Source organism: Colletotrichum abscissum, assembly GCF_030869225.1.
Source record: "Colletotrichum abscissum strain IMI 504890 chromosome Unknown Scaffold_4.1, whole genome shotgun sequence".
Classification (NCBI taxonomy): Eukaryota; Fungi; Ascomycota; class Sordariomycetes; order Glomerellales; family Glomerellaceae; genus Colletotrichum; species Colletotrichum abscissum.
In genome coordinates, this window is record NW_026850320.1 from 477,458 (window position 1) to 503,490 (window position 26,033).

The window sequence follows — 26,033 nt, forward strand, 5'->3', positions numbered from 1 at the left end:
GACAGCCAAACTCCCTTGCCTCTGCACCATTTCCCCCTCTTCTATCTTCTTTGTTCATACAAACCATTTTAGACCTGTATCACCTAACGCTTTACATGACATGAATGCATGGGTGGTGGCGCAGCTTCATAGACATGTTTCCTTTTGCATTTTCTTTGTTAGTTTTGGGGTCGGGGTCGAAAACTATAGACTACAAGATACCCCCAATGAGCCTTCTTCGCTATAGGTACTGGGTTGGATATGTCGGGGTCGCCGAAGACGCTAGGGAGGCGAGGGAAGTGGCTACCCACTGGCATTGCTTTGTTGATATCCGAAGGCGGCTCTGACTGGATGATGATTATGATGACGTCTGGGCGTTCCCTGATGGAAATACCATTTAGACAATTCAAACTGGAGTTATCTTTCTTCCTCCTATTTCCCACTGCTCATATCTTTACTCATTGATGTTCCAAGGTGAGTAGCAGCTAGATGCACTTCCTGTTCCCTTCAATGCCCAATCATGGTTGCGTCGCACTTCACATTGTATCTGTCAACAAGAGAATAGAAGACACAAGGAGCGCGAAATAATCCCTATTCTCCTATTATCAACGAGTGGCCGCCTTCAACTTCGTTGGATCCACAGGTGCAGATTCCTGAGGAGTTGAGCTAGGTAGGCCGTACTTCGAGGTGGCTACTTGCGCCGATAGAGACACCCTTGAAAGGGATTATGGTTCTTGGCAAGCTGTCTCAGGCCGAAGGTAAGGTACGTCGGGTAAGGTCTCCTGACAATAGAATTAACATACAGGCATATCATATTCACCCTTGCCCATATCTACTTCCGTCAGTTCAAAGCTTGATTCGCTTGAAGATCGGAAAGGAGGAGGGAAAAGAATAGGGAGTGGAACAACCATGAATGTCATCAATGAAATCACAGGTACGCAACGTAGTCTGGCTCTTCTGTGCAGGTAGTTTCCAACAAGACGAACAACAGACTACCACACGATTAAAGAATCTTTGCCTCGAAATTGTCTTATGCGGACACCATGTCAGACACACTACTTTGCCAGATAAGTAAGGTAGTGTTTGTTAATTGGTGGCTGGCAAAAGCCACACCATCAGAGCCTACCTAAGCGCCCAAGCGAAGAAGTTTTTACCACAAGGTACTGGGGAGCTTCGGGAGTAATTACTTTGCCCGATTGGTTGGGCGTGAGACGGGCAAGATGTCGGTCGGCTAGGATACGTGGCTGCCTTATCGTATAATAGAATACTGTCGTATGACAGGGCTTTCGCGAAGAGACGTACAATTCCCCCCTCTTTCTCAACTTTTGCCAATCTGTGCCTTCAAAATCTCCATATTCTTCATTAATCGATCATGGCCATAGTCAAATTGATCAAAGATTTGGCGTCCGTGATTGCATTCGCATTGGGCTTTCTAGTAAGCCTCTTACGACCACAATCATTTTTAAACCGAATAACTAGGGCTGCAAAGACAGCGGAATCCTACTATACCGATCTCTGGATTCGCTTATACGAGCCTGGCCGGTTTATTGGAATATGGGACGATGTTGGCGCGTCATTCAGTCAGACCGATGCCTGGGAGCCATTCTCCCTCCGGAACACTGTCAAGGCCAACGATGACAACAATGCCCGATTAGAGTCATTAATGAGTGCACTTCCACCCCAGGCGGATGGAGTGGCTCGAGTATTTCTCCAGGAGCTTTTTGACGATGACGTTCGCGACAATGACTCCGCATCCGGAATGGACTTCCCGTACAAGTTCCCTCCTCTTAGGATCGCTACTGTGGGCTTCTTGTCGTTGATTAGCAACCAATATTGGGCCTCACCACTTCGATGGCATAAGATAGAGTCTTTTAATTTCATCGAAAGCAAGCGAGGCAGTCCTCAAGTTCGCTGGGTCAATGTCGTGCGGTATCTACGCTTTCAGGTCATTGACAATCGACTACAAGGTAAGCCTGCTACAATACGCGAAGCTGGACTAGCTAGATGTGTAACTGACTATTGATCAGAGTTTATCATGTGCAGAACACTTGTCCGTACAGACTGGACGGGAAACAATCGTCGTTTCCCAGAAGAACAGTTCGGTCTCTACCAAGCAACAGCTACCTTTGCTACACAGCTATGCGAACTCGACGCTATGTATCGCCCTTTCAAAAACACGTCGGACTGGATGAAGGCTTTCAGCCTACAGTTCTGCCATGCCAATCTGCTGTTGTATGCTCGATTTCTATTGGTATACGAAACCGCCTTCGGGAGGCAGCGGGGATTGTTGGACCCCACCCGTGCAGAGCTCCAAGAGGGCAACGTTGGAAAAGTCACTGCAGACCATCAATTGATTCAGAAATTTTCAGAAATTGGAGATCGAATGCTAGTGGCCATTGAATCACTAGTTGAAATCCTCCAGAGCGCCACAAGAAGTCAAGTTGGATCGTCCACGCCAATATCGAGAACGTCCAATATCCCGATAGCAATGTCAGAGACTCCTCAATTAGCGGCCATAGAACTCGAGATCCGCTTGTATTGCAAACAGTTAAGAGGTAGCCTAACGAGACTCTCTACCGCAATGGAGCATGACCTCAGGTTACTAGAAGTAAGGAGAGAGGTAAAGCAAACCGATAGTGTCCAGCAGCTAAGTATACTTGCCACAATTTTTCTACCTCTTTCTATATCTTCAGGGGTTCTAAGTATGCAGACACGATTCAAAGACCTAGGTGCGCTTCTATATGATTTTTTTGGTGTTGTGACTCTTCTTGGAGCCCTTGCGCTTTGCTTCATCTTGCTCTTAGACTTTGTAAATTTTGTGACCGGGCCTTATCTGGTCCAGTTCGATATGGAGATGAACAGGAATGCGATGTATAAGGAGGAAGTAGCCAAGCGAAAGCAGCAGCTCTCCACATACGTACACTTTCGGATACTTGCGTCTATTCTTTGGTGGCTGGGTCTGGGTCTATTCTGCATTATTCTTGTCGTTTCCTTTCTCATTGGCATGTTTAGAGATATTAGCCTCGGTGCTAAGGTGCTTGGATACGGGCTAGCTGTCGTCTCCTTCCCTGCTGTGATTGCCTTGAGCCTTACTTTTCTTCTATCCTTGATGGGCGAATTGGTACGACGACGGCGAAAGGCAAGGAAAGCGGCACAAGAATCACCTCGAGTCGAAAGGCGTCAGCAAGGTATGGGAGCAGACGAGGAAAATGCCTCCCCAGTCAACCCGCCTGAACCTACGACTAGGATGGCGGAGCTAGCAAGCGCTGCCGCCAACCACGCAGGATCAGAGGACGAGGTGGCCAACGAGTAGAAAGATGTGAAGTATGCGATAGGATACAGGGCTTATACTAAATTATTATCCCCCCGACGGAGCAATCCGCCGGGGCCGTACTGTGTATTACGTATTGGGGGAAACTAGGTATATTGCGCTCTATACCTAATTACTAACTAAACTTCCCGACCTTTTACTACGTAAAGTCCTCCTAAGTTCTAGCTATCTATAGGGCGAGCTTTACTTATTTTAATATATATAAGACTTCCTAATACTAGCTTATATAAGTAACTAAGTTTAATATAATCTATTCTTTTTTATAAGTATTATTATTACTTAGGGGGGCTTATAAAAGCTATTTAAAATACTAATTTATTATTTTAACTTTATATATTTTTAATTTACTTATTATAATTATTATAATTAAGCTAATATTAATATATTAAATTTTAATATTTATATTAGCCTAGTTCCTCCCGACAGAGCAATCCGCCGGGGCCGTACTATATATTACGTATTAAGAAAAACTAAGTATATTACGCTCTATACTTAATTACTAATTAAAATAGTAATTAACTAACTTAACCGTTATTTTCTTTTTATTAATAGCTCCTAACCTTCCCCCGCTTATCTAGAGGGCGAGCTATACTTATTTTAATATATATAAGACCTCTTAGTACTAGCCTATATAAATAGCTAGATCTTATATTATATATTCTTTTTTATTAAAAGTTAGGGAGCCCCTTATATATTCCCTTATATTTATAATATAGCCCGTATTAAAGGGATTTCTAACTTTATAAAATATAATTTTTAAACTAATATTAATATACTAAATCTTAACGTTTATATTAACCCGGCTATTTATAATATTTATATTATTACTTAGCTAAATTCCGTATTATTAAAAAGTACTTTACTAATCCTCGGGTATACTTATATTAATTATAATAACTATAGTATTAAGCTAGCTAAAGAGGGCGCTTAGCTTAAGAGGGGTATACTTATTAATAAGTATTTTTAAAATTTTAACTTACTAATTACTAACTATATATTAAGAATAAAGTAGTAGTTTATATATTAATAAGTTTATTTAGTAAATTTATTTAGTAAATTTATTTAATTTAAATAAAGAGTAGCTTTAGGTAATATTAGAAATAATAAAAATAAAATTTTTTTTTATAAGCTCTAAAGAGTAATAAATATTAACTTATTTAGCCTTTTTTTTTAAAAACCTTTACGTTGCTATTAAAATTTAGAACTTTTATAGTTAAGAAAGGCCGCCTCTAATTATTATAGCTAATTATTATAGCTAATTATTACGGCCAACTTCTACCGTTAACCTTTTTAACTAGTACTATTGCGTAAGTAAATTACTTAGCCTATTATTAATAAGTAGCTAAAGAGGGTAGCTTACTTATCCCGAATTATATAGCGGTTTTTATATCGAAATTACTATATTATATTAAGCGCGTACTTAAAGTATATTACGTATATTATATAATTAAAAAATATACCGTATTGTATAATTTCCCTTAAAAGCGTAATCCCGTTAAGGTCGATCTTTTATACCTATAAAGCTAGAAAAAAAACCACCACATATTAGCCTAGTTATTTATAATATTTAGAATATTACTTAGCTAAATTTTATTTTATTAAAAAGTACTTTATTATTTTTTAAATATATTTATATTAATTATAATATTAAAGTAATTAAAAAGGGCGCTTAGCCCGAGAGGGGTAAACTTACTAATAAGTATTTCTAAATTCTTATTAAAATAATAATTTATATATTAATAAGTTTATCTAACAAATTTATTTAATTTAAACAGAGAGTAGTTTTAAATAATATTTTAAAAACAAAATCTTTACGAGTTTCAATATAAAAATAATAAATATTAGTCTATTTAGCTCTTGTTAAAAAAGACTCTATATTATTATTAAAGTTTAGAATTTTGATAATTAAAAAAGGCCGCTTCTAACTATTATAGCTAACTATTATAGCTAATTATTACGGCCGACTTTAATTATTAATATTTTTAATTAGTATTATTATATAAGTATTAAAAACGTATAGGGTATAAGGGACTCTTATAGTACGGTACTTCAAAAAAACTACTAATACCTATAAAATAATATAAAACACCTCTTCTAATTAGCTTAATACGGTCTTAATTAACGAAGTTATTATTAAAAAATTAAAAATAGTATTAGCTAAATTAAAAAAGTAAACTTCTTAATTATGTTATATAATGGTTTTTTTTCTAGCTTTATAAGTATAAAAAATCGACCTTAACGGGATTACGCTTTTAAAAAGAAATTATATAATATAATATACTTTTTAACTATATAATACGCGCAATATATCCTAAGTATATACTTAATATAATATAGTAATTTTAATATAAAAACCGCTATTTAATTTAGGATAAATAAGCTATTTTATAGTAGTACTAGTTAAAAAGGTTAATAATAGAGGTTAGCCGTAATAATTAGTTATAATAATTAGCTATAATAGTCGGCCGTAATAATTAAAAGCGGCCCTTAATTATAAAGGTTCTAAACTTTAATAGCGACGTAGAGGTTTCTAAAAAAAGGGCTAAATAGGCTAATATTTACTACTTTTTAAAGCTTATAAAAATTCTTTTTATCCTTATTATTTTTAATATTACTTAAAGCTCTATTTAAACTAAATAAATTTACTAAATAAATCTATTAAATAAACTTATTAATATATAAACTACTATTTTAATAAGAACCTCTTAGTATATAATTAGTAATTAATAAACTAAAAATGCTTATTAATAAGTCTACCCCTCTTAAGCTAGGCACCCTCTTTAACTAGCTTAACGCTATAACTATCGTAATTAATATAAGTATACTTAAAAATTAATAAAATACTTTTTAATAATACGGAATTTAGCTAGGTAATATTCTAAGTACTATAAATAGCTAGGCTAATACGAATACTAAGATCTAATATATTAATATTAGTTTAGTTATAATAATTATAATAAACGGGCTAGAGGTATATAGGGTTAAAATAATAAGCTAGCGCTTTAAATAGTTCCTATAGGACCCCCTAAGTAATAATAATACTTATATAAAAGAATAGATTATACTAGACTTTATTATTTATATAAGTTAATATTAAGAGGTTTTAGATATATTAAAATAAGTAAAGCTCGCCCTATAAGCGAGTAATAAAAAGTTAGAAGTTATTAATAAAAAGGAGATAATAGTTAAGTTAGTTAATTATTATTTTAGTTAGTAATTAGGTATAGAGCGTATTATACTTAGTTGTTTTTAATATATAATATATAGTACGGCCCCGGGGGATTGCTCCGTTAGGGGGCTTAATTATTTTATATTATTATATTTAAAAATAAATTATTAAAAAGGCTCTAGTTCGATTTTAAAAAAGTATATATTTAATTAATATAAAAATATATATTATTACGAAAGTAACTTTATTTACTTTATTACTCGCCTTATTATTAATATAATATAAGCAAACTATATACTATATTAATCCACGATTTCTATAAATTATTATAGGTACTAATTATATAAGCAATACTGCTTATATAAGCTTACGTAAGCAATAGAAAGTATTAGAAGGTAACTAAATAAGCTAGAATTTCCTCGAGATAGAATTACGTACTATAATTATGTATTTACTTACGTATGCGCTTATTTATTATATTATAATAAATAAGCAATAGAATATTCTAGTAAAAGGTTTTTATACTTATATAGGCGTATATTTACCTACCTAGACTTTTTGTTAAGTAAGTAACTTCTTATATAATAATTTAACTATATTACTCTCTTTACTATAAAAACCTCTTTTATATACGCTTATTTTCTTTATATTTATATATTCTTGTTTCTATATGAATATTCACTTTCTATATTCTTTTATAAGAATATCCCGTATTACCTCGTTAAAGCTATACGTGCTAGATATATTAATAAGTTTTTTATTTCTAATTAGGGCCCTTCTCTTTATATTTTATTTTCATTAGCCCTCTTATAAATTCCTATACTTAATTAGTTTTAAAAAAGAACTATTAAGACTAATTACCCTACCCTATTCTAGTATATTACTTAGCTTATTATTAATAAGTAGCTTTATTTATCCTAAGTTAAATAGTAGTTTTCGTATTAAAATTATTATATTACGTTAAGCACGTACTTAAGATATATTACGTATATTATATAGTTAAAAAGTGTACTGTATTATATAATTTTTTTTTAAAAGCGTAATCCCGTTAAGGTCGATCTTTTATGCCTATAAAGCTGGAAAAAAACCACTACATACTAAATTGTCATTTATGTTCATAGGTAATGATGATTCTTGTGGTATTAGGAGTGCTAGACAACGATCGGCCCGACGGTGATGGCGACATCCGCACCATGGGCTCGGTCTGCTGCCCCGGTATGTGCATGTATGCTGCCTAGGGGAAGGTCGTTATCCATCGAATCTGATGGTGACTTATAGCTATCCTGGTCACCATACAATACAGTCTACGATCTAGCGCTAGTGTAAAGCAAAAGGATACACGTTTCGTCCGCTCGTTTGGACCTGCAACCCCATATGATCGTGGACTTATAATCTAGCCAACACAGTTTACACATCACGCTATAAGATAGAGGCGATGCAAGGTTGAGATGAGGTGCAAAAAAAAACTTTTCAACATTCAACTCGTGAAGTTTGATATATGTACATTCTCTTGACAAGGTCGAGGTAAACTAACCCACCTCCGTGACGGTCGATTTTTGGTGTGAATGCCCGAAATGAAGCCCCCAGACTACGGAAAATGCTGCGATGAAGCACTTTTTAGATTTTGTTTGATTTTTTGAACTTGTTTTGTTCCGGACGAAACCTGCGATACGGTCGCCCGTAGTAGGAAAAATCCCTGATCCCAATGGAAGGACTTTTCTGCTCAAGATGGAGATCTCATTATGGCCAAAGAGAACCCAACAAAGCCTGGTGGTATAAGATGAGAGAGCAATATGCATGGACGCCTCCAATGTGGACAGATTAGATAACAAGAAAGAGCTGCGAGTGCTGGCTGTTCAGCCGTGGAGACCACGCGTTCTCTCGCGCATCAGCTCGCGGCGCTTCTTATCCTTTTCTGTCAAGGGGTTAGCATTGAGCTTACAAAAGTCAATAGATGGGGAATACTAACCTCCGTCCCATGTCAGGAACTCGTGGAGAGCTGATCCAGAGGGCACCATCGGCAGGACAGGCACCTTCTTGTCGGTGACGACCTCAAGGAAGGCGGGGCCGTCGGAGTTGATGAGCCACTTGAGAGCGTCGACAACCTCATCAGGCTTGCTCACTCTGCGGTGCTGGACACCCATGGCATCAGCCAGCTTCATGAAGTCGGGGTTCTGCTGGTGGGTGTGGGCGTAACGGTCCTCGTAGAAGAGGTTCTGCCATTGCGTAACCATACCCTGCTCCTCGTTGTTCAGGACAATGACCTTGACGCCAATGTTGAACTGCGCAGCGGTGGAAAGCTCGGTGAGGGTCATGTTGAAGGAGGCGTCGCCGTCAATGTCGATAACGAGAGCGTCGGGCTTGGCGACCTTGGCACCAATGGCGGCGGGGAGACCGTATCCCATGGTACCCAGGCCACCAGAGGTAACCATGGTTCTGGGGTGTCTCCAGCGGAAGTGCTGAGCGGTCCACATCTGGTGCTGACCGACACCGGTAGCGATGATGGTCGTCTCCTTGCGGTCGGCGGTCAGGTTGCTGAGCTCCTCAATGAGAGTCTGGGGCTTGATGAGGCCGGAGCGCTCGGCCTTCTCGTAGTCGGACATGGGCCACTTTGCCTTCCACTCCCTGATCTTGTCGAACCATTCCTTGCGGTCCTCCATGGTCTTGGGCTTCAAGTGGGGGATCAAAGTGCGAAGGTTAGTGGCGACGTCACCCTCAACAGCCTCGGTGGCCTGGACAACCTTGTTGATGTTCTTGGGCATGATCTCGAAGTGGACGATGCCACCGCGGCCCTCGGCAGCGGCAGCCTTGGCGCCAGGCGCAAACTTGGCGACGTTGAGGGTGACACGGTCGTCGAAACGGGCACCGAGAGCGATGATAAGATCGGCCTGCTGAATAGCCATGTTGGCGTAGGCGGAACCGTGCATACCGAGCATGTGAAGGGACTTCTCGTCAAGCTCGTCGAAGGAGCCGAGGCCATGAAGGGTGGTGGTGACGGGGATGGAGAACTTGTCGGCAAGCTCCTTGAGGATCTCGGGGCCACCCTCAGACTGGGCAATACCCTGGCCGGCGTAAATGATGGGCTTCTTGGCGATGTTGACGAGGTCGGCAACGCGCTTGATGGACTGCTCAAGCTGCTTCTGGAGCAGGGCCATGGCGGCTCTTGAGGCGGCGCTCGGGAGGGAAGGCAGAGAGGTTTCGGTGGGGATAGCTCTCCTCAGGACACCGGCAGTGACGTCCTTGGGAAGATCGACCAAGACGGGACCGGGGCGACCGCTGGTGGCGATCTCGAAAGCTTCGTTGATACGGCGGGGGAGCTCGGCAATGTTCTTGACCATGACGTTCCACTTTGTGCAGGCACGGGAGATACCAGTGACATCAGCCTCCTGGAAAGCATCACTGCCAATGGCGGAGGTGACGACCTGGCCGCAGAAGACAACCATGGGGGTGCCATCGGAGAGGGCATCCTGCATGGGGGTAATGACGTTCGTCGCACCGGGGCCGGAGGTGACGAGGACGACACCGCACTTGCCCGAGGCGCGGGCGTAGCCCTCAGCCATGTGGCCGGCGCCCTGCTCGTGCTTGGGGAGAATGAAGTCGAAGTGTTTTGAGTTGTAGATAGCGTCGAAAACGGGGAGAATAGCACCTCCGGGGTATCCAACTGTGAGTCACGGTCAGCCATATGTCTCTGTGATGCCATCCTGATATACGCAGTTGAGTCACGTACAGATGTGCTTCACGCCCTGTCTCAACATCATCTCGTGGAAGATTTCTCCTCCAGTCTTGCCAATGAACCTGTGTTACAACGTAAGCTTTCCCGCGCGCTTCCAACAAGCCGACAGCGGCGGTAGATATAATTAGCCACGAGGGGCTACGTACGACTCGTCCATCTCCGGGCCGGTAGAGCGCTGAAGAGGTTGAACATGGCTCTTGTCGGCGTTGAAGGCGGGTGCGGGCGTGTCTCGAACCTCACTACAATTGGTAAAACAGGGTCGTTAGTCAAATGTTTCGTGAGTCACCAGCTTCGTCTTGTCGACCGGCTGTGCAGTTTCCCCAGTTAATGGAAGCATGGGAAGAAGCTTACGGAGCGGGCGAGGTGGCAGAGGTAGCCTGCGTCCTCACGCCGGAAGGGATCTTCTTGGTGGCCTGAATGGCGGCGACGGCAGAGGAGGTGGTGAGGTTACGGGGAGCGCTCGCTCTTGAGACGGCCTTGAGGGCGCGAGCGGCGTGGCGGGTTCGGAGCATCATGATGAGCGGTGGAGTGGAGATGAACCGGGGAGAAACAAAGTAGAAGGAAGAGGAAGAAGAGGTGTCCTTCGGTGTGATGCTTCGTCAATGTCTCTAAGGAGAGAGCAAAGAGTAACAGACAGCGAGAGGGGAGCGGCTCGTCGAATTGGACGATCGCAGGGGGTATGGAGGTTGCAGAGATCGCGGAGTCAACTGGAGGAGGGAAGGAGGAGAGAAGGAGGAGGGAAGGGAAAGAAAGCCCAGTCACAAGGTTTTGGCAAATTAGAGCAGCAGATGTCAAATTCGAGATTGGGAATTGGGGGCCGGGCACAGACACAACTAGTAGTGTAAGGATAATAGACAGGTAGAAGAGAGGCACGGCGCACACCGGGGTTTAACTTTGCGTAGAGTCACCGCTGTCTCTGTCTCTTTCTCTTTACTTTCGGGTAGTCTCTCTTTCTGTCTCTCTCACACACAGTTTGGCAGCACCAAGAACGCAGAGAAGCAGTGGTGGAGAGGCGCGGCTGCTGTTTCGGAGCCAGGGAAAAAACCAAAAAAAAATTATCGGCCGTCGAGGTGTGGGGTAGCCGCCCGATGACTGGCTGGAAGGGCGCAGGACGGGCCACGACGGGGGCGAGAACGAACAAGCGTTGCCCATCGGGGGAGGGGCACGGGCCACAGGTCCAATCTGGGGTGGCGATATCGGCCTGACCTTCCCTCCCATTGACTGCTCCTTCCCGCGCTGCTGCAGTTGCTGCATCTTTACCGCCTTCCTCCCATGTTTGCTTCCTTTCTCCGTGCCTTACTGGCAGCTTCCTACCGACAGCTATAAAGATCGGAAAGAACGATAGCAACAACGGAACCGCAGTCGACTGAACGGCCAGCCACCTCTGCTGACTCAACCGCTTTATGACTCATTCTTGATTGGCCACTTACCTCGTTCCCCACACTAACCCTCTGTTCCATTCGGGTCTCCCTCGTGCCTCCCCGACCTTGAATGCCCCCGAATGCCAGACCGAGGAAAGTGGGCGGAGCAAACACCCGACGTCTGCGACCGTTTCCACGCTTTCCCTGCCCCAGAAATGGTTCACCAGTCACCACCCACGCAGTTGCAGTCGTGAACCGTAAAGAGTCACACATGCACACTCTCCCACAATATCCTCCACAAATCTTGAGAAGCCACTCCCGAGGTCCCCTATCTTTTCCTATCGATCCGAACCAACACCAAACTGAAGTCTCTACTCACCTTGTTCACCACCTTTTCTCTTCTCTTGTCATCAACGTATCTACTGCGTAGATTGTCATCCTGGGAATCTAATCCTTAGTGTTGCACTAACATGTAATCTGCACTTCGTCTCATGTTTGGTCAACACATCCGCAACCCTAACACGCCAAGGTCTACTGCACGTCGCATGCGGTCCAGTCACGGATCCGGGGTTGCGCAGCTGTCAGACAACAGCTCCAACCCCATAGAATCGCGAGACATGGGAGCTGCCGCCACTTAAAACTGCATCACGCGATGCCCGTTTGGCCGAATTCGTCCAGCACGAACTGCACTTCCTCCCAAGTCAGCAATTCGTAAAAACGTGGCCGTCAACCGCCGTAGTCTTGACTGTAGTTTGCTGTACGGATATTGAATAGCGGCTGGCCGATTGAGTTCGGATCCCGGTCCCCCCTCATCCGGTCTGTCCCGGTCACATACTAGAGAGCAACTAATTAATCCCCTTTTTATGCAGGGTCAGCTTGACAGCACAGTCAGCCTTTGACGAGGCATCTCAAATGAATTGATAGTGACTTGAATTTTTGTTTACTCGTTGGCGCATGCCTCATCCCATGGACCTCGATGCGCCCTTTAAACACCGAAACCAGAATCGAATACAATAGGTATCTTGAACCATGACTGCTCTTTACGCCTCCGTCCCTGATCACCGCACGCCTATCGGTCGAGGCTTGATCATTCATACCCCCCTCGCAACCCACAACCCATCCGCATCTCCGCCTTACATCCGGTTTTGGTCACCGAATGGACCGTGCGCTTCATACGCAGCAGCCGGTTGCCCATACGACATGAGAGGCTGGTTGTCCGAATCGTGAACTTGCACAGCTGGCTGTCGCTTGGCCGCCATCTTCGCATTCATAGCCGCCTGCGCCCTTGCCGCGTTGCGCTTCTTCTGCTTCCTCTCTTTGCAGCAAAGGAACGTGATCCACGCAATGGAACCCGTGATGGCCACGGCGAAGAAGAGCGCTACAGCGATGCCGCCAGGGTAGACGGTGTTGTCCAGCACCTTGCACGAAGGGTTGCCCGAGTTATCGTTCTTGCAGAGCAGGCCCGCAGCGCATGTTCCGAACACCACCTGTGTCGGGAAGCAACCTTCCTTGAGAGTTTTGCCTTTCTGCACGCCAGTCGAGACAACGGGGCATTGCGTGGTCGACTTGGTCGTCGACGTAGAGCATGTGAGCTTGGAATAGGTTGCCGTGCCGGAGCTTGTGCTCGTGGCTGTCTCAGCGGTTGCCGCAGTTGCCTCTGTAGTCTGACGCGCGAAGACAGTGACATGACGTTTGCGCAGTTCCGCAGGGGCGCTGCCGCTGTTATCACACCTGTCCAGAGTCCACTGCGACTCAATAACGGCTTCGGCAAAGTCGCAACCAGCATTGATGTAGCATCTCTCCAGATCAGTCTGTGTAAAGTCGTCGGTGAGCATCTCTATGCAGTGAGCCACGGATCCAGGTTCGCCACAGGCTGCCAATCTGGCCAGCTCGAGGTTTCGTGACCGAAGGCAATGCAGTCTCGCCGGCGACAAGGCCGAGGCCGTGGCCACAAAGAGGAGCGCAACAAGCGCCGATGCGGACTGGGATGAACGCATATTGCCCGGGGTTTTGTGGGGTGTTGCAAATGACTGCCGGGACGGGGGTCCGTGGAAGGTGGGATTGACAGGTTCGGAGTGGGTGCTCAATTGCCGGCCTCGGAGTATCGGGAGACGAAGTGGTGCTGTGTGACGAACTGCTGTTGGGGTTTGGCAGCTTCCTGATTGGGAAGATTGGTTCGGTAACCGGCAGACTCGATTCCCAGTGCCGTGAACAAGCTACCAAGTATTGAAGGCGACTTCTGATGTGGTAGTGAAGATGGGAGTCGGATAGTCGGGAAGAGACGATCGGTGTCTACTTGGGATGTCACTGCGATGGTGAGGAGCGAATATGTAAGAGCATAGGAGGTAAGAAGCAGGAAGAGGGAGGAAAGCAGGATGACCTACGCCGGATAAGCTGGGAATGAGCTTCAATAAAAAGAAGTGAGGGAGCTGAACGCCTCTCGGCGCCTCGGAGTTGGGTCGAGCCTGGTGGTATCCATTTGGGCTTGTTGCTGTTGTCACCTCACCGTCCTTGTCTAGCTGCTTGTCTCTGGCTGTGAGCTGAGGGACGCCGACCACGCCAACGCCAATGCCACGAGAGCAAAATGCACCTCAGCACGGGTAGTCCAGTGCCCGTTGGGGTCGGGATTGGTCATGTCTTGGGTCTCCGCTTAGGCTCACTCTTTTCGTTGCTTACCTGCAGCTTAGCAGACCCAGGCTTGGGGGGCTTGTAAGGCTGGGGCCTTCATTCCGCAGCAGCTCAGCTCTCCACGGAAGAGACGGTACTGTGTGGTCTCCTTTGGACTCTGTAGGCTTGAGTTTGTTGGTGGTGCGACCTCATGCTCCCGCAGCACAGCCCTTGTATTAGCTCGCCCTTTGGTAGTCCACCCGGCGAATGGGATTCAGAGTCGTGGTGGCTGACGGCGCCGGCCTCCATAATTAGCTCTGTTGGTCGCATCTGCGTCTGTACGGGCGGTTCACGATACCTTCGCGTAGATTCGCCGTCTGATCTCTTCTCGGTTCTTGCAAAGCATGTCTCATTGTTCTCTCGAGAAAACCTCAACTTCGCATCGTTCGAAGTCAAGTACCCAGAGGTCTGAGTTCGGTCCCAAGGTCGTTCTGTCGATACAGCCGAGCCTCCCCACGAGGCTCTCGATTCTCGAGAACCGCAATGGGCCCAGAATCCACACCCTCAAGCTAAAATAGCATATGCTGTTCCCGGCACGCGGCTTGGCCCAAATCGTCTAAGAGGAAGGGCACAGAGCAAACTCTAAGACTTGGAACCCCACGAGGCAAAGGGGAACTTGCACTGGATTTCGGAAGATGGGGCCAATAGCAAGCCGCCGCACTGGGTTCGCATCTGCCTTGTCGTGGTCCAATTCCGCCATGTAGCATGTAGCAGGCTGCAGTGTTTTTCATCCGGCGGGGGTTAGGGAATAGCTTCCCTGATGGCTGAAGGACAGGAAGAAGAGAAGAAATCGCTCGCTTGGTGTTAGTGCTGAGGGCTGTGATGATTGATCCCTGCTGCGGCTCCAACTGGCCGCTGGTTGTTTAGTTTAATTTGCCCGTGGCTGAGACCTGCCACCCTGTAAGCTGAGCCAACCCCTCGTCTCCGTTCCTATTCGGACCACACCATGCACCAGCTGAGATCCAACTGATCACTAGACGTTGGATGCTCCTCGTGGCTGGATGATTGGATTGAGCTTTGCGACGGTTCAGTATGTCGTTTAGTCTGCAGATAGGCAGAAAGAGGCAAGCAAGATGATTTTCCTGGCCTCGTTCCTGCAGGCTTGTATTTGCCCTGTTGGTGCCAGTGCCATTCCTGCGAGAGCGTGGTTAGGAAACGGCGCGGCGATGCGGTCAGACGTTGGGAATAACTCCAGACGGGCATCCACCTGAGACAAGGTCGCCATTCTATTAGCAATCAGAAAAAAGACGAACACGGTCAGCAGGGCCTAAATCTATGACCGTAATCATGGCCTCGTTGAAGACCGTGGAGAATTGGAGCCGTGAGATCGGGGCGGGGCGCTATTTCTATCCTGCTGACAGAGAAATCCGTCTAGAGGTGAAGTCATGGCCAAGAAGCGAAGGTCGAGGGAATCGGCAATATCAGGAGCCACAACACCCGACATTCCAAAGGCGCGAATGGAATGTTTCTTGTCCCCGTGACGTCCATTGTAGCTTTCCTCGGACCGAGTTTTGCCAGGCACAAAAAAAAATTGAGCTGACTAGACAACGGCATCTGAATGGGTCAGTGTCTTATTCTTGGTAGAGCAGGAAGCATCAAGATGGCTAGTTCATTCTTTCCGCCCATGCAACAAAGGAACGGAAAGGACCATCTCGAACGATTCTGCCTGGGAGGACGGAAAGCGCCTAACATCCTCACTACCTACCTAGAAGTGCACAGACCCAGTTGAGGCCCAGTCCAGCCCTGTCCGTGCTTACCTTAATTCTGTGCTTACATTATTGCAGTCCCAGTCAGCTCCACGACAGGTAAGTGGGCTCCGCTCCGTCAGACGCCCAATCCTTTGGACTTGGATTGCTTCAAACGGTGTATTCGTACTTGATTCCCAAGGAGTAACAATTGAAGAGCCATCGGCTATGACTGAGGCGACGCAGTCATGTTCTGTGCGCAGTGCAATCTTCGCAGCAAAAGTGGCCAGCTTACCTAATTACTCTTTAGGTAGAGAACTCAGCGTTGGTGGAGACATGGACTCGCCAACTCTCTTCAACCTCCCTAACACGGTACACTGGCTGCTACCTTCCTGATTTGACCTCTCTGAATGGTTTCTTCTTATTCGCGCGTTGAATATTCCCAGCACATATTACTTCTGCTCTGAATCGATGGATAGACGTGCCAAGGTATCAATGATGTGTTCAGAACGTCACCCAGCCAGGCCGGCTCTCGCAATATGCATCGCTGCTGTGCAGTAATTTTAGGATGGAGTGTGGTCGTTCATGAATCACATGCACACATCTGGCTTGGATTCGGACGAGAATTTGATCTTGAATACCTAAGCCCATCTGACCTAAACGTTATCTGCCAAGTGCTCTAATACCTATCCGAGCAAGATAAGAAATAGGGGTCAGTGAGGACCTACGTACTTACTGCCGGGAATTTAGAGGTTGACGTGCTTCGGTTCCAAGATCGTCCCGGCGGCGCTTTGCGTCGGACGAGCAGCAGTCCCTGAGTTCTGCGAGAAACAAAACCCCCGCCCCCACACGATTACCGACGTCATCGGCCGATGCAGCTTCTAGACCTCCAACCTTCCTGTTTTGGACGTCCACGACGCTTCTTTGCTATTAAACCATCACTTACTCCAGTCTTCATCTCCTCACACAACCTTATCATACACTAGCTTCACATACCAAAACACATACGCTTTTAAGCATTCAGACATCAACCAACACACCAGAATCTCGGAACCATAACCGCCATCATGCCTCTCGTCGTACCTGGTATCAACAACAACGACTCCGATGACAAGACTCAGCTCTGGACCAACAAGCTGGTCGGAAAGAAGCTCCACGAGGAGGAGTCTAACGAGACGGTAAATTCAGCTTCCTCTCTGTGACAGAAGATTTGGTTGTACTAACGGCGATGCTTTCCTAGACCTTCTGCAAGAGGGATCTCCCCGAAGAGTCCCGTGTTATCGAGCCTGGCATGATGGTCACCAAGGACTTCAGACCCAACAGACTCAACGTTCACGTCAAGGAGGACGGAACCGTTTCTCACGTCAACCACGGTTGAGCTTTCGCAACGATGGATTACCTGCGCCTGTGCTCAGAAGGACTCTGGGCATCGGCAAAACCCCGCACGCGATCATGGGTTACGATAGAGCTTTTTGCATGACAGTATAGTTACGACATTTTGAAGAATTATGATTTTTAATCCCCTAAACTACGAGCTATCGGGATTTTTCGCTTTTCTCTCATCGATAAAAGTGACGTGATGGGATCACGAAGCCCCTCGCGCGTGAAGCGTCTGCCCCTCCATTAGTGCATGATTGGTCCGCCCCGCCCGCCCGACTGCGGGGCAATTTTCGTCGGCGATGCTCGCTCTTGACAACCCCACCATCAACTACCACCACAGACTGCCACAGACGCGATAGGTCTCGACAACGTCCCAAATACACCAGTGATACCCCCTTCTTTTCTATAGCAGACTTCGATTTCAATACCGTCACAATGTTCAAGAAAGAGTACGTCGCCATATGCTCATACACCCAATGACTAAACCACAGAAAAGTCGCAGGGAAAGCTAACAAAATTACCCCGCCCTCACAGCATCACCTCCAAGCCGAAGCAGAAGCTCAAGTCTTCCGTCCAGCGCTCCCTCCGCGACTCGCTGCTCTCGAGCTACCCCCTTCTGAACCCCTATATCGAAGAAGTGATGCCCAAAAAGGCCTCTCTCGAGCAGATGAAGCTGCCCGACCGCTGCTCGCTCTTCGTTTGCGAGCAGCAGCCCCTCTTCTACCAGCAGGACAACGCCACCCTCGTCCCGCACCTCAAGCTCGTCCACCGCTTCCCGCAAGCTTTTCCGACAATCCGCATCGACCGCGGCGCCATCCGCTTCGTGCTGTCGGGCGCCACGCTCATGGCTCCCGGGCTGACGAGCGCCGGTGGGCGGTTGCCTGAGCCTCGGGAGGGCGCCGAGGGCGTCGACGAGGAAGGGAGGTGGAGCCGAGAGCTGGAGAAGGGTGAGCCGGTTGTTATTATGGCGGAGGGCAAGACGGAGGCGTGTGCTGTTGGGTTCTTGGTTGCCGGTACCAAGGAAGTGAAGGATAAGGGCAAGGGGCCTGTGGTGGAGGAGGCGCATTTCCTCGGCGATGGTCTGTGGAGGCTCGGAACGGACTAGATATGGTTTGGGGTGGGGATTGGCGTATGGACGAAGAAACGGTTTTGCACATATGATATAAGGGAGAGAGATCCAGTGACAATGCAATATGGGCATAAGCATGAACAGAACCTAACAAAAGTTTGCCTTTTGATTGCACCATATCTTGCTGAGATGACACATTCGCTTTTGCTTTTGCTTTGGGATTGGTCGAAGGTGTGATTTCCCTGGCCATTGCTGATATGCTGCCAATACCTACCTTTAGTCTATCCGGGGGTAGGAATGATGGCCCAAAATTCACCGACAGCAAGGCTCGCGAGTGGAAAGTCGCCTACCTAGGTACGTCCAGCATCTCTCACCATTGACAGAAAGAGTTATCACGTTTCAGACTCGCTCTTCAGACAGCACATCTAATTAGATACCCCGGAAGCTACACTGAGAGCCTGAACGAAAATAACAGAAGGGAGCATGCCAATGTATTCTCTCCAAGTATGTAGCATTTGACTGGTAATAGCAAACGATGACGACGATGAGGAAAACATGGATTAATTGAGCCTAGTGTCAATTTATCTTGGGCCAGCTTTAAGGTCCTCATTCCGATGCATGAGAGCTTCATGATAATTAGGGAAGAAACCTGGCTATCTTCAACATCAATTTTGTCTGTCACATTTGAGAACTTGCTGAGACTCCCGGAATGTTGAGGATCATCGCCAGTATTGATGAGCTCATCTAGTCCCGGTCCATTGCCATTGCAGGCTCGACTTCCTTGGACTGGTACCAGCTTCATGCTTAGATGCGGCTGAATAGTGAGTCACCTGCATCTTTGAAGCTCAATGAGCCGTATATACAGTCCAAAATGACTCCGGCAGTCTAGTGCATGGGCAGTCTCTGACCGAAGAAGCTCTCAGAATCCATCTCACCACGTCACGCCGAGCTGTAGTGGTCTGTGCATTACTGGTATAAGAGTCACGTGGTGGTATGACATCCAAATTTTTCCCACGTTGCCCCTCATTGCCCCTCCATTACTCTGTACCTTACCTTACCCCTCAATTTCACGCCTGATCGTGTGTCTAGCTCAACCACCAATAACGACAAATCTCAGCATCATGGCCGACGAAGCAGCACCGACGTCCAAGAAGGGCGCGAAGAAGGCCGAGGCTAAGGCCAAGAAGGAGGCCATGAAGGCTGCGCGTGCGGCAGAGCTCGCCCAGCAAGCCGCCGCAGTCACTCTCGAGGATGACCCCGCCCAGGACAACTACGGCACCAAGCCTGTCTTCAGCAAGGATGCCGAAGAAGTCGAAATCCGCGAGCTGAACGATTCCCATAATGGCAAGACCGTCATCGTCCGTGCATGGCTTCAGAACTCTCGTGTTCAGAGTGCCAAGATGGGCTTCGTCGAGCTTCGCAAGGGAGGCAACTGGAACATCCAGGGTGTTGTCATGGCCTCTGACGAGGAGCCCATTGTCAGTCGCCGCATGGTCAAGTGGATCACCAGCATCAACCCCGAGAGTTATGTGGTTGTTGAGGCCAAGGTGAAGCAGCCTCTTGAGCCCGTCAAGAGTTGCCGGGTTTCTGGTCTGGAGCTCCACATCACCAAGTGCTTCGTCCTCGCACCGGCCCCCGCCATGCTTGGCATGACCATGGGAGCTGCCAGCCAGCCCATCGTCAACTTCAGCGACGAGAAGGCCCCCGTCGCCGACGCTGAAGCCGAGAAGGAGAAAGCTGCCGAGAACACAAGCACGGTGCCCTCCGCGACAATGCTTACCCATCTCGACAACATTGCCATGCACAAGCGCGCTCCCGTCCAGCAGGCCATTGCCGTACGTTTATACTCAAGACCAAGCTTCAAATGCTTTTACTGACGATACCGGCACAGGATATCCGTATCGAAGTGAAGAAGATCTTCCGGTCATACCTCGAGAACCAGAAGTTCAAGGAATTCGAGCCTCCCTGCCTCATCGGCGCTGCCTCCGAAGGTGGCGGTAACGTTTTCCGATTCGCATACTTCGGCGAGGAGGCTTTCCTCGCCCAATCACCCCAGTTCTACAAGCAATTTGAAATTGCAGGTGGCAGAGAGCGTGTGTTCAGCATTGGCCCCGTTTTCAGAGCCGAGAACTCCAACACCCCGAGACATATGACCGAGTTCACCGGTCTTGATGTGGAGATGGAGATCAAGCAGTCTTACACCGAGGTCCTTACCGTCCTGGAGGGCGTCCTGCTGTCCATCTTCCGTGGCATTCAGGGTGAGTTGACAACCATTCCGAAGTCCTCAACGTCAAAGATTCGTTCATTTGCAAATGCTAACCATGGTTCTTGTTGCTACAGAGCGCTGCGCCGACGAGATTGAGACCGTCCGATCTGTTTACCACTCCGAGCCCCTCCTCCTTCCCGAGCCCGGCAAGGAGGTCCGCTTGACCTTTGCCGAGGCCCAGAAGCTTCTTCGCGAAGAGGGCCCCGCCGAGTTCGCCAACGTTCGTGACGATGAGGACATGAGCACCCCTCAAGAAAAGGCCCTCGGAGAGGTCGTGCGCAAGAAGTACAACACCGACTTCTACGTCATCGACAAATTCCCCGAGACGGCACGCCCGTTCTATGCCAAGCTTGACGATGCCGGCACCACGACTGGTGAGGGCACTCGCGTAACGAACGCTTTCGACTTCTTCATCCGTGGTCAGGAGGTTCTCTCCGGAGGTCAGCGTATCAACGACCCGGCTGAGCTCGAGGAGCGCATCCGCGCCAAGGGCATCGACCCTGAGAGCGCCGGAATCAAGGAGTACCTCACGGTGTTCCGTCAGGTTGGTGTGCCACCCCACGGTGGTGGTGGCATCGGTCTCGACCGTGTGGTTGCTTGGTTCCTGGCTCTACCCAGTGTCCACCTGGCGGCGTACTACCCTCGTACGCCCAAGAGACTTTTGCCGTAAGGCGTTCCATAAGGGCTTTGAGTCTCTGTGGATCAAAAGGAGTGGCGTTCTTCGATATGGATAATGAAATGTGTCACGTTCGGCCATGTTGCGGACGCTGAAGGCGAAAAAGTCAAGATGACTCAAATTCTAGCGCTTATGTCTTATGTAGAAGAATCAACAATTCTGAAGATGCACTCCGAGGCTTCCTACACCCGATGTGAAGCAATTGACAATATGGTTTGTTCCCGTCGATGCTGACGTCCGAAAGGAGTCTGCCTTCTTCTCGCCTCGATATGCAATCCTCCTGACGCTTTTACCGAGTACAGCAGGTGAACTAATTAAATGTCAGCATAATTCAGATATGACCTGATTTCCCGTGTTAATTTCGTGTCTTACGTCAACAGAACACGGCTTGCCATCATCGCCAAAGTTGTATCCCTTGATCTCCCCGAATCTCTGTCCCCAGGGGCATGATTCTCTAGCGGTGCAGGAGTTGCCTTCCATCATGCCCGGGTTGTTGTATGGTCTGCATGAGGCCGCGATCGCGGGCGAGGCCAGCGCGGCTACGAATGCGAGAAGAGTTGCGAATTGCATGATGATCGAATTAAAGCGAGTGAGTTGGTGATCAGAGCTAAAAGATTTCTTTGGGTCTTGACTGGTTGATCCGGAGAGCTAGTAGGAGGGAACGGATATAGCTGAGAGGTCCCTCCCAACCATTTATACAAACAGGAACGCTCTCCTTACTCGGTATCGTATTTGCTTTTTTCCCCCCCGTATTCTACGCATTGAGGTTTGGACTAGGGGCCGCAAATCCGCATCGTCAAACCCCCTGGTGGTTTCGGGGAGAGAAGCTCGGTGATTTTTCATGAGAAGTGGTATTCGAGTCATGTACGGGCCTCCCTTTTGAACTTAATTATATTGATCATAGCCTCACAAGCTTTGGTAGACCACTAGCCAGCGCATATCTTTCGACATGGTTAAGGCGAATGCGCTGGTCAGCTGGGAGCAACCTGCGCTCTTGCGTTATCGGGAAATAGCCTGGTCATGTATCGTATGGAGAGCTCCGTCCTAACCACAACCACATTGGTGGAACTGGGTTTACATTGAAGCTAGTCAGCGACTCAGCATGGCTTTTGGGTGGACTGCTTATTTCCATGGATTATTCGGGGCTAGAATTATCTAGTCTACTGGGGGGTCATATGGAATTATTCCCCAGATGACTCTAGATTAATCATGGCCTGATAACCCGCGGGAAATATCGCTGCAGAGCTGCATGCATCGGCAACCAGTCTCCGAGGTCTTTAACCTTGGGAATAGTGTTATCGCTACTACTTTGGAAGTACAAGTATCATTTTCGTAGGATATTTTGAGGGACTGTTGTCGTGACTTGAACTCACAGTTGCATTGTGTACACAATTGACCGCCTGGTTCTCTGCCTTATAGCACTTGCTTAGAACCAAGGACTTGGTCGACTAGAAAGTCATGAGTGGCCATGACCACGCGCAGTTAGAAATGTTCCACCGGACGCACTTTGAACGTTAGAGCCACTTACACAGGAAACAATCTTGGCATCGAAAGCTTCCACTTGCTCTTATATTGATGACCTCTCCCGATTGATGCATAGATTCTCGCCAATCAGGATACCACATGGCATTTGGTGAATTCGGAGCCGGGACTTCTGCAGACATGCTGTTTTTGAGTGAAAGTCCATGGTCGAGAAAGTGGAGTCCAGAGTAAATGCCAGCCCACCTACGTTACTGAGAATAACGTACAGCTTTACTTACCTAAGACAAGCTGCTATTCATCCCTGTAACTTCTGGAGTGCTGCCTAGAATGGCTTACTCCCGCTCTATGCGGAGTACATTGGCAAGCCTACGCTATTTATGCCTGTTTCACGGCTGGTTCTGGGTTCGCGTTCTATAACGTGTTATCTTTCGCGCTACGCCTTAGGAAATCATGGCTTTAAGAAAATTTCACTGTTTCTTGTCTCTGCCCTTTGAGATTCGGCGAGAAATCTACTGGCTCGCCACCCTGCCACGCATCGTGAACGTTGAGGAAAAGACGGTGGTCGACTTTGACGAGTTCAAGGAGATTCTCCGCACAGATCCGGTCCAGCTTCAGATCCACCCTGATATCAAGTTCTTCAGCATCAACTGGGCTGCTGAAATTCAACAGCGTATAAGAGATGGACGTAGCCTCCGCCAAACGACCCTAGAGGAGCACGGCTTCACCGGCAGCAAACCGATCCCACAACCTTGGACTCCGTCCGCTCGGTGTCCAGAAATACCCCTCGCATGGCTAGCCAACGATCCAAAGGTCGCGTGGGAGATCATGAGAGAGGGCTACTTATACAGCAAGGCCCCGATTCCACCTCTACTGCACACCTGCGCCGAGTCTCGCGGCGTGCTCATACGGGGCGGCTACCGCTTGGCCTTTGCGACGCGGACAGCCGGACCACGAACGTGGTTCCACTTTGATAGGGATACTCTCTTCCTCTCCCAGGCCGCCTACGAGGAAGAGGACCGTCCCGAGTTGTTGAGCGGGGGCCCGTGGGACGTGGGCCAGTTCACAGCGGCGGATCTGCGACAAGTGCGCAGGCTCGCGCTGGAGGGCTCAGCGCTTGTGCTGAACGGCGCGGATAGGGCGGCGCCATGGCAGAGCGTGCCGGCGACCGCGTCGGTGGCCGTCTCTGTTTTGCTGAGGCTGTTGGGGTCTGTAGAAGAGCTTTGGTTTGTGGAGTGGACGCGGCGTGATGTGGAGCGTTGGAGCGTGTTTCGCCCCTGTTCCCCGTCGCCGCGGTGGCATTGGGAGGTTCCGCCGGTGGTGGACGGCAGTGCTGTTGATGTGGCGAGAAGAAGTGGTGATTTTGTGGCGGTGGATGTTGAGCTTGTTGATATGACTGGGCCGGGTTGCCTGTGTGACGGAGCGCTTGGGGGTGAGTTTCTCCAGTCCGGGTTCGGGGAGTTGCATTTTGTGAAATTTATGGAGGACCGCCGAGAATCCGGGGCCGGAGCTGGGGCCGAGTCGGACGCGGCATCTTATAGTGGGTATCTGCGACGGCTTCGACAGGTGTTTCTCGAGCATCAGATGGCTGGGATTCTTGCCAAGGAACAGCACCGCGAAGAGGTGCAGAGGACGGACGATGGCATTGATCCGGGGTGTTGGAAGATACCAGAGACAAAACTCGTTCACGTCTTGCCGCAAAATTTGGTCCAGTATCTCTACGAGGAGCGCCAAAAGGTCGTGGTGGGGTTGGAAGCATTGCAGACGGAATGGGCTTACTTGACGAAGCAGGAGATTTGCTCGGTGGGCATGGGCGGTGAAGCTCTGCGCGTAAATCCTGCCGTTTCCAAAAGGCAAGCATTCGAGGACAAGCATTGGCCTCCGGATGACTGTCCGCACGAGGAATGTCAAGGAACGTGTTATCTCAGCAGCGTGGCGGATAGAATCAAGAAGTGGTGGGTGCAGCATGGGCCAAGTCTGTGACGCTCCTGGCTAGTTCACTTACATGAATTCCGTAGTACGTCTAAAAGCAGGCACAAAGAAGGGAAAGTACCTGGAGTGCAACTTTAGAATTGGTGCGTCCAACGGAACTTCCTGAGCCTTTGTCGCTCTGACGAAGTCTGCGAGAAGCGAAGCGCGTATGTGAAAGAAACTTCTCAGACTCTATCTTGAGGTATTGACCAAATCCACCTTCTACAGTCAATGACACAGTCAGGGCACGAGTTTGTTAACTCTCAACCCTTCTTGGAGAGGAAAGGTTAGCTTGATACTAGACTCTATGTGGCTCCATGTCCCCGCGTCTAGGTGGTTCGTGACCCAACTGTCGAGCTCGGGACGCTTTGCATATAAGAGTTCAAACAGTCTGGTAATTCTGTTCTGCTGTAGAGCCCCCATTGAGTTTCTTGGCATGCGCTGTGCGGCAGTCTGTGGGTTAGAATGGGTGAGGCGGATTTTGCCTTTCTGGCTCTAAGACCCCAACCTTTCGGATCGCGGTGTTGTCCGCCATTGGGGAGAAGTCTGTTACATCACTCAGATCTGCCTTCTATTGGACCAGTAGAAAAGCTGACCAGACCAGAGTTGCGTGCACAGTGAGGTGGGTAAATTGGTTGCAGAAGCCGCGCCGAATCTTAAGTGTCACAGCGGCACTCCCAGCTGAAAGTTGGACGGCAAGGCAGTCCATCGATTCAACCGCTCATCAGATGACGGCAGTGTTCAACAGCTCCTGCGATCCATTATTTTGGGGAGTCCGGTACGTACTCAATAGCTGCAATTCTCGTTCCTTCTTTCTTTTCCTTTTTTCTTTTCTCAAAAACAAAAAGCGTTTTCGAAAGCAAAGAGGGGACGAAGCCAAGTTGATAATTATTCCAACAGATAGCCAAGGAATATGAGAAGAAACCTAAGGCTGATAAGCGAGCCAAGCAACAGGACCCATTTAGAAATTGGCAGACACTCGGCAGAGGCCGTTGTCGTGGAAATAACGGCGTGGCATTCGGGGGGATAGTCTGCACATGGTACGCAAGATGGCATATCCATAATTGATCTGGTGGGTTGGGAGATGGGCAGGGAATCCATGACATCAGCCCTCGCAGGAAGGTTGACTTCGTTGGGGTATTAGGGAGATTCCCCTCTGTCTCGCACCTCAGATCAACCTTGATCTGACTTCGCCTTCTCACCTGTGCCACCGCACCCAAGGAGCCCTCCGGCTTCAACTAAAGGAGGAAAGACTGAGGTCATCCCG

General features: G+C 47.9%; 8 protein-coding genes across 8 annotated transcripts; 5 read left to right on the forward strand and 3 right to left on the reverse strand.

Moving 5' to 3' along the window:
- Nucleotides 1-1,351: 1,351 nt before the first annotated feature.
- On the forward strand, nt 1,352-3,292 carry CABS01_02096 (uncharacterized protein; the record flags this gene model as incomplete). Its single annotated transcript, XM_060535474.1, has 2 exons — nt 1,352-1,946; nt 2,784-3,292. The coding sequence occupies 2 exons, from the start codon at nt 1,352-1,354 to the stop codon at nt 3,290-3,292; spliced, it is 1,104 nt and encodes a 367-aa protein (XP_060395779.1).
- A 5,043-nt stretch (nt 3,293-8,335) lies between these two features.
- On the reverse strand, nt 8,336-10,727 carry CABS01_02097 (acetolactate synthase; the record flags this gene model as incomplete). The annotated part of the gene is made up of 5 exons (XM_060535475.1): nt 8,336-8,394; nt 8,449-10,140; nt 10,207-10,274; nt 10,359-10,451; nt 10,564-10,727. The coding sequence occupies 5 exons, from the start codon at nt 10,725-10,727 to the stop codon at nt 8,336-8,338; spliced, it is 2,076 nt and encodes a 691-aa protein (XP_060395780.1).
- Nucleotides 10,728-12,706: 1,979 nt separating this feature from the next.
- CABS01_02098 (uncharacterized protein) lies at nt 12,707-13,570 on the reverse strand (the record flags this gene model as incomplete). The annotated part of the gene is made up of 1 exon (XM_060535476.1): nt 12,707-13,570. The coding sequence occupies one exon, from the start codon at nt 13,568-13,570 to the stop codon at nt 12,707-12,709; it is 864 nt and encodes a 287-aa protein (XP_060395781.1).
- Nucleotides 13,571-16,992: 3,422 nt separating this feature from the next.
- On the forward strand, nt 16,993-17,303 carry CABS01_02099 (uncharacterized protein; the record flags this gene model as incomplete). Its single annotated transcript, XM_060535477.1, has 2 exons — nt 16,993-17,103; nt 17,166-17,303. The coding sequence occupies 2 exons, from the start codon at nt 16,993-16,995 to the stop codon at nt 17,301-17,303; spliced, it is 249 nt and encodes an 82-aa protein (XP_060395782.1).
- Nucleotides 17,304-17,740: 437 nt separating this feature from the next.
- On the forward strand, nt 17,741-18,410 carry CABS01_02100 (PUA domain-containing protein; the record flags this gene model as incomplete). Its single annotated transcript, XM_060535478.1, has 2 exons — nt 17,741-17,754; nt 17,840-18,410. The coding sequence occupies 2 exons, from the start codon at nt 17,741-17,743 to the stop codon at nt 18,408-18,410; spliced, it is 585 nt and encodes a 194-aa protein (XP_060395783.1).
- A 1,085-nt stretch (nt 18,411-19,495) lies between these two features.
- On the forward strand, nt 19,496-21,310 carry CABS01_02101 (aspartyl-tRNA synthetase; the record flags this gene model as incomplete). Its single annotated transcript, XM_060535479.1, has 3 exons — nt 19,496-20,209; nt 20,266-20,632; nt 20,715-21,310. The coding sequence occupies 3 exons, from the start codon at nt 19,496-19,498 to the stop codon at nt 21,308-21,310; spliced, it is 1,677 nt and encodes a 558-aa protein (XP_060395784.1).
- Nucleotides 21,311-21,605: 295 nt separating this feature from the next.
- Nucleotides 21,606-21,886, reverse strand: CABS01_02102 (uncharacterized protein; the record flags this gene model as incomplete). Its single annotated transcript, XM_060535480.1, has 2 exons — nt 21,606-21,626; nt 21,689-21,886. 2 exons carry the CDS (start codon nt 21,884-21,886, stop codon nt 21,606-21,608), a joined length of 219 nt encoding a protein of 72 aa, XP_060395785.1.
- A 1,362-nt stretch (nt 21,887-23,248) lies between these two features.
- Nucleotides 23,249-24,778, forward strand: CABS01_02103 (uncharacterized protein; the record flags this gene model as incomplete). The annotated part of the gene is made up of 1 exon (XM_060535481.1): nt 23,249-24,778. One exon carries the CDS (start codon nt 23,249-23,251, stop codon nt 24,776-24,778), a length of 1,530 nt encoding a protein of 509 aa, XP_060395786.1.
- Nucleotides 24,779-26,033: the final 1,255 nt, after the last annotated feature.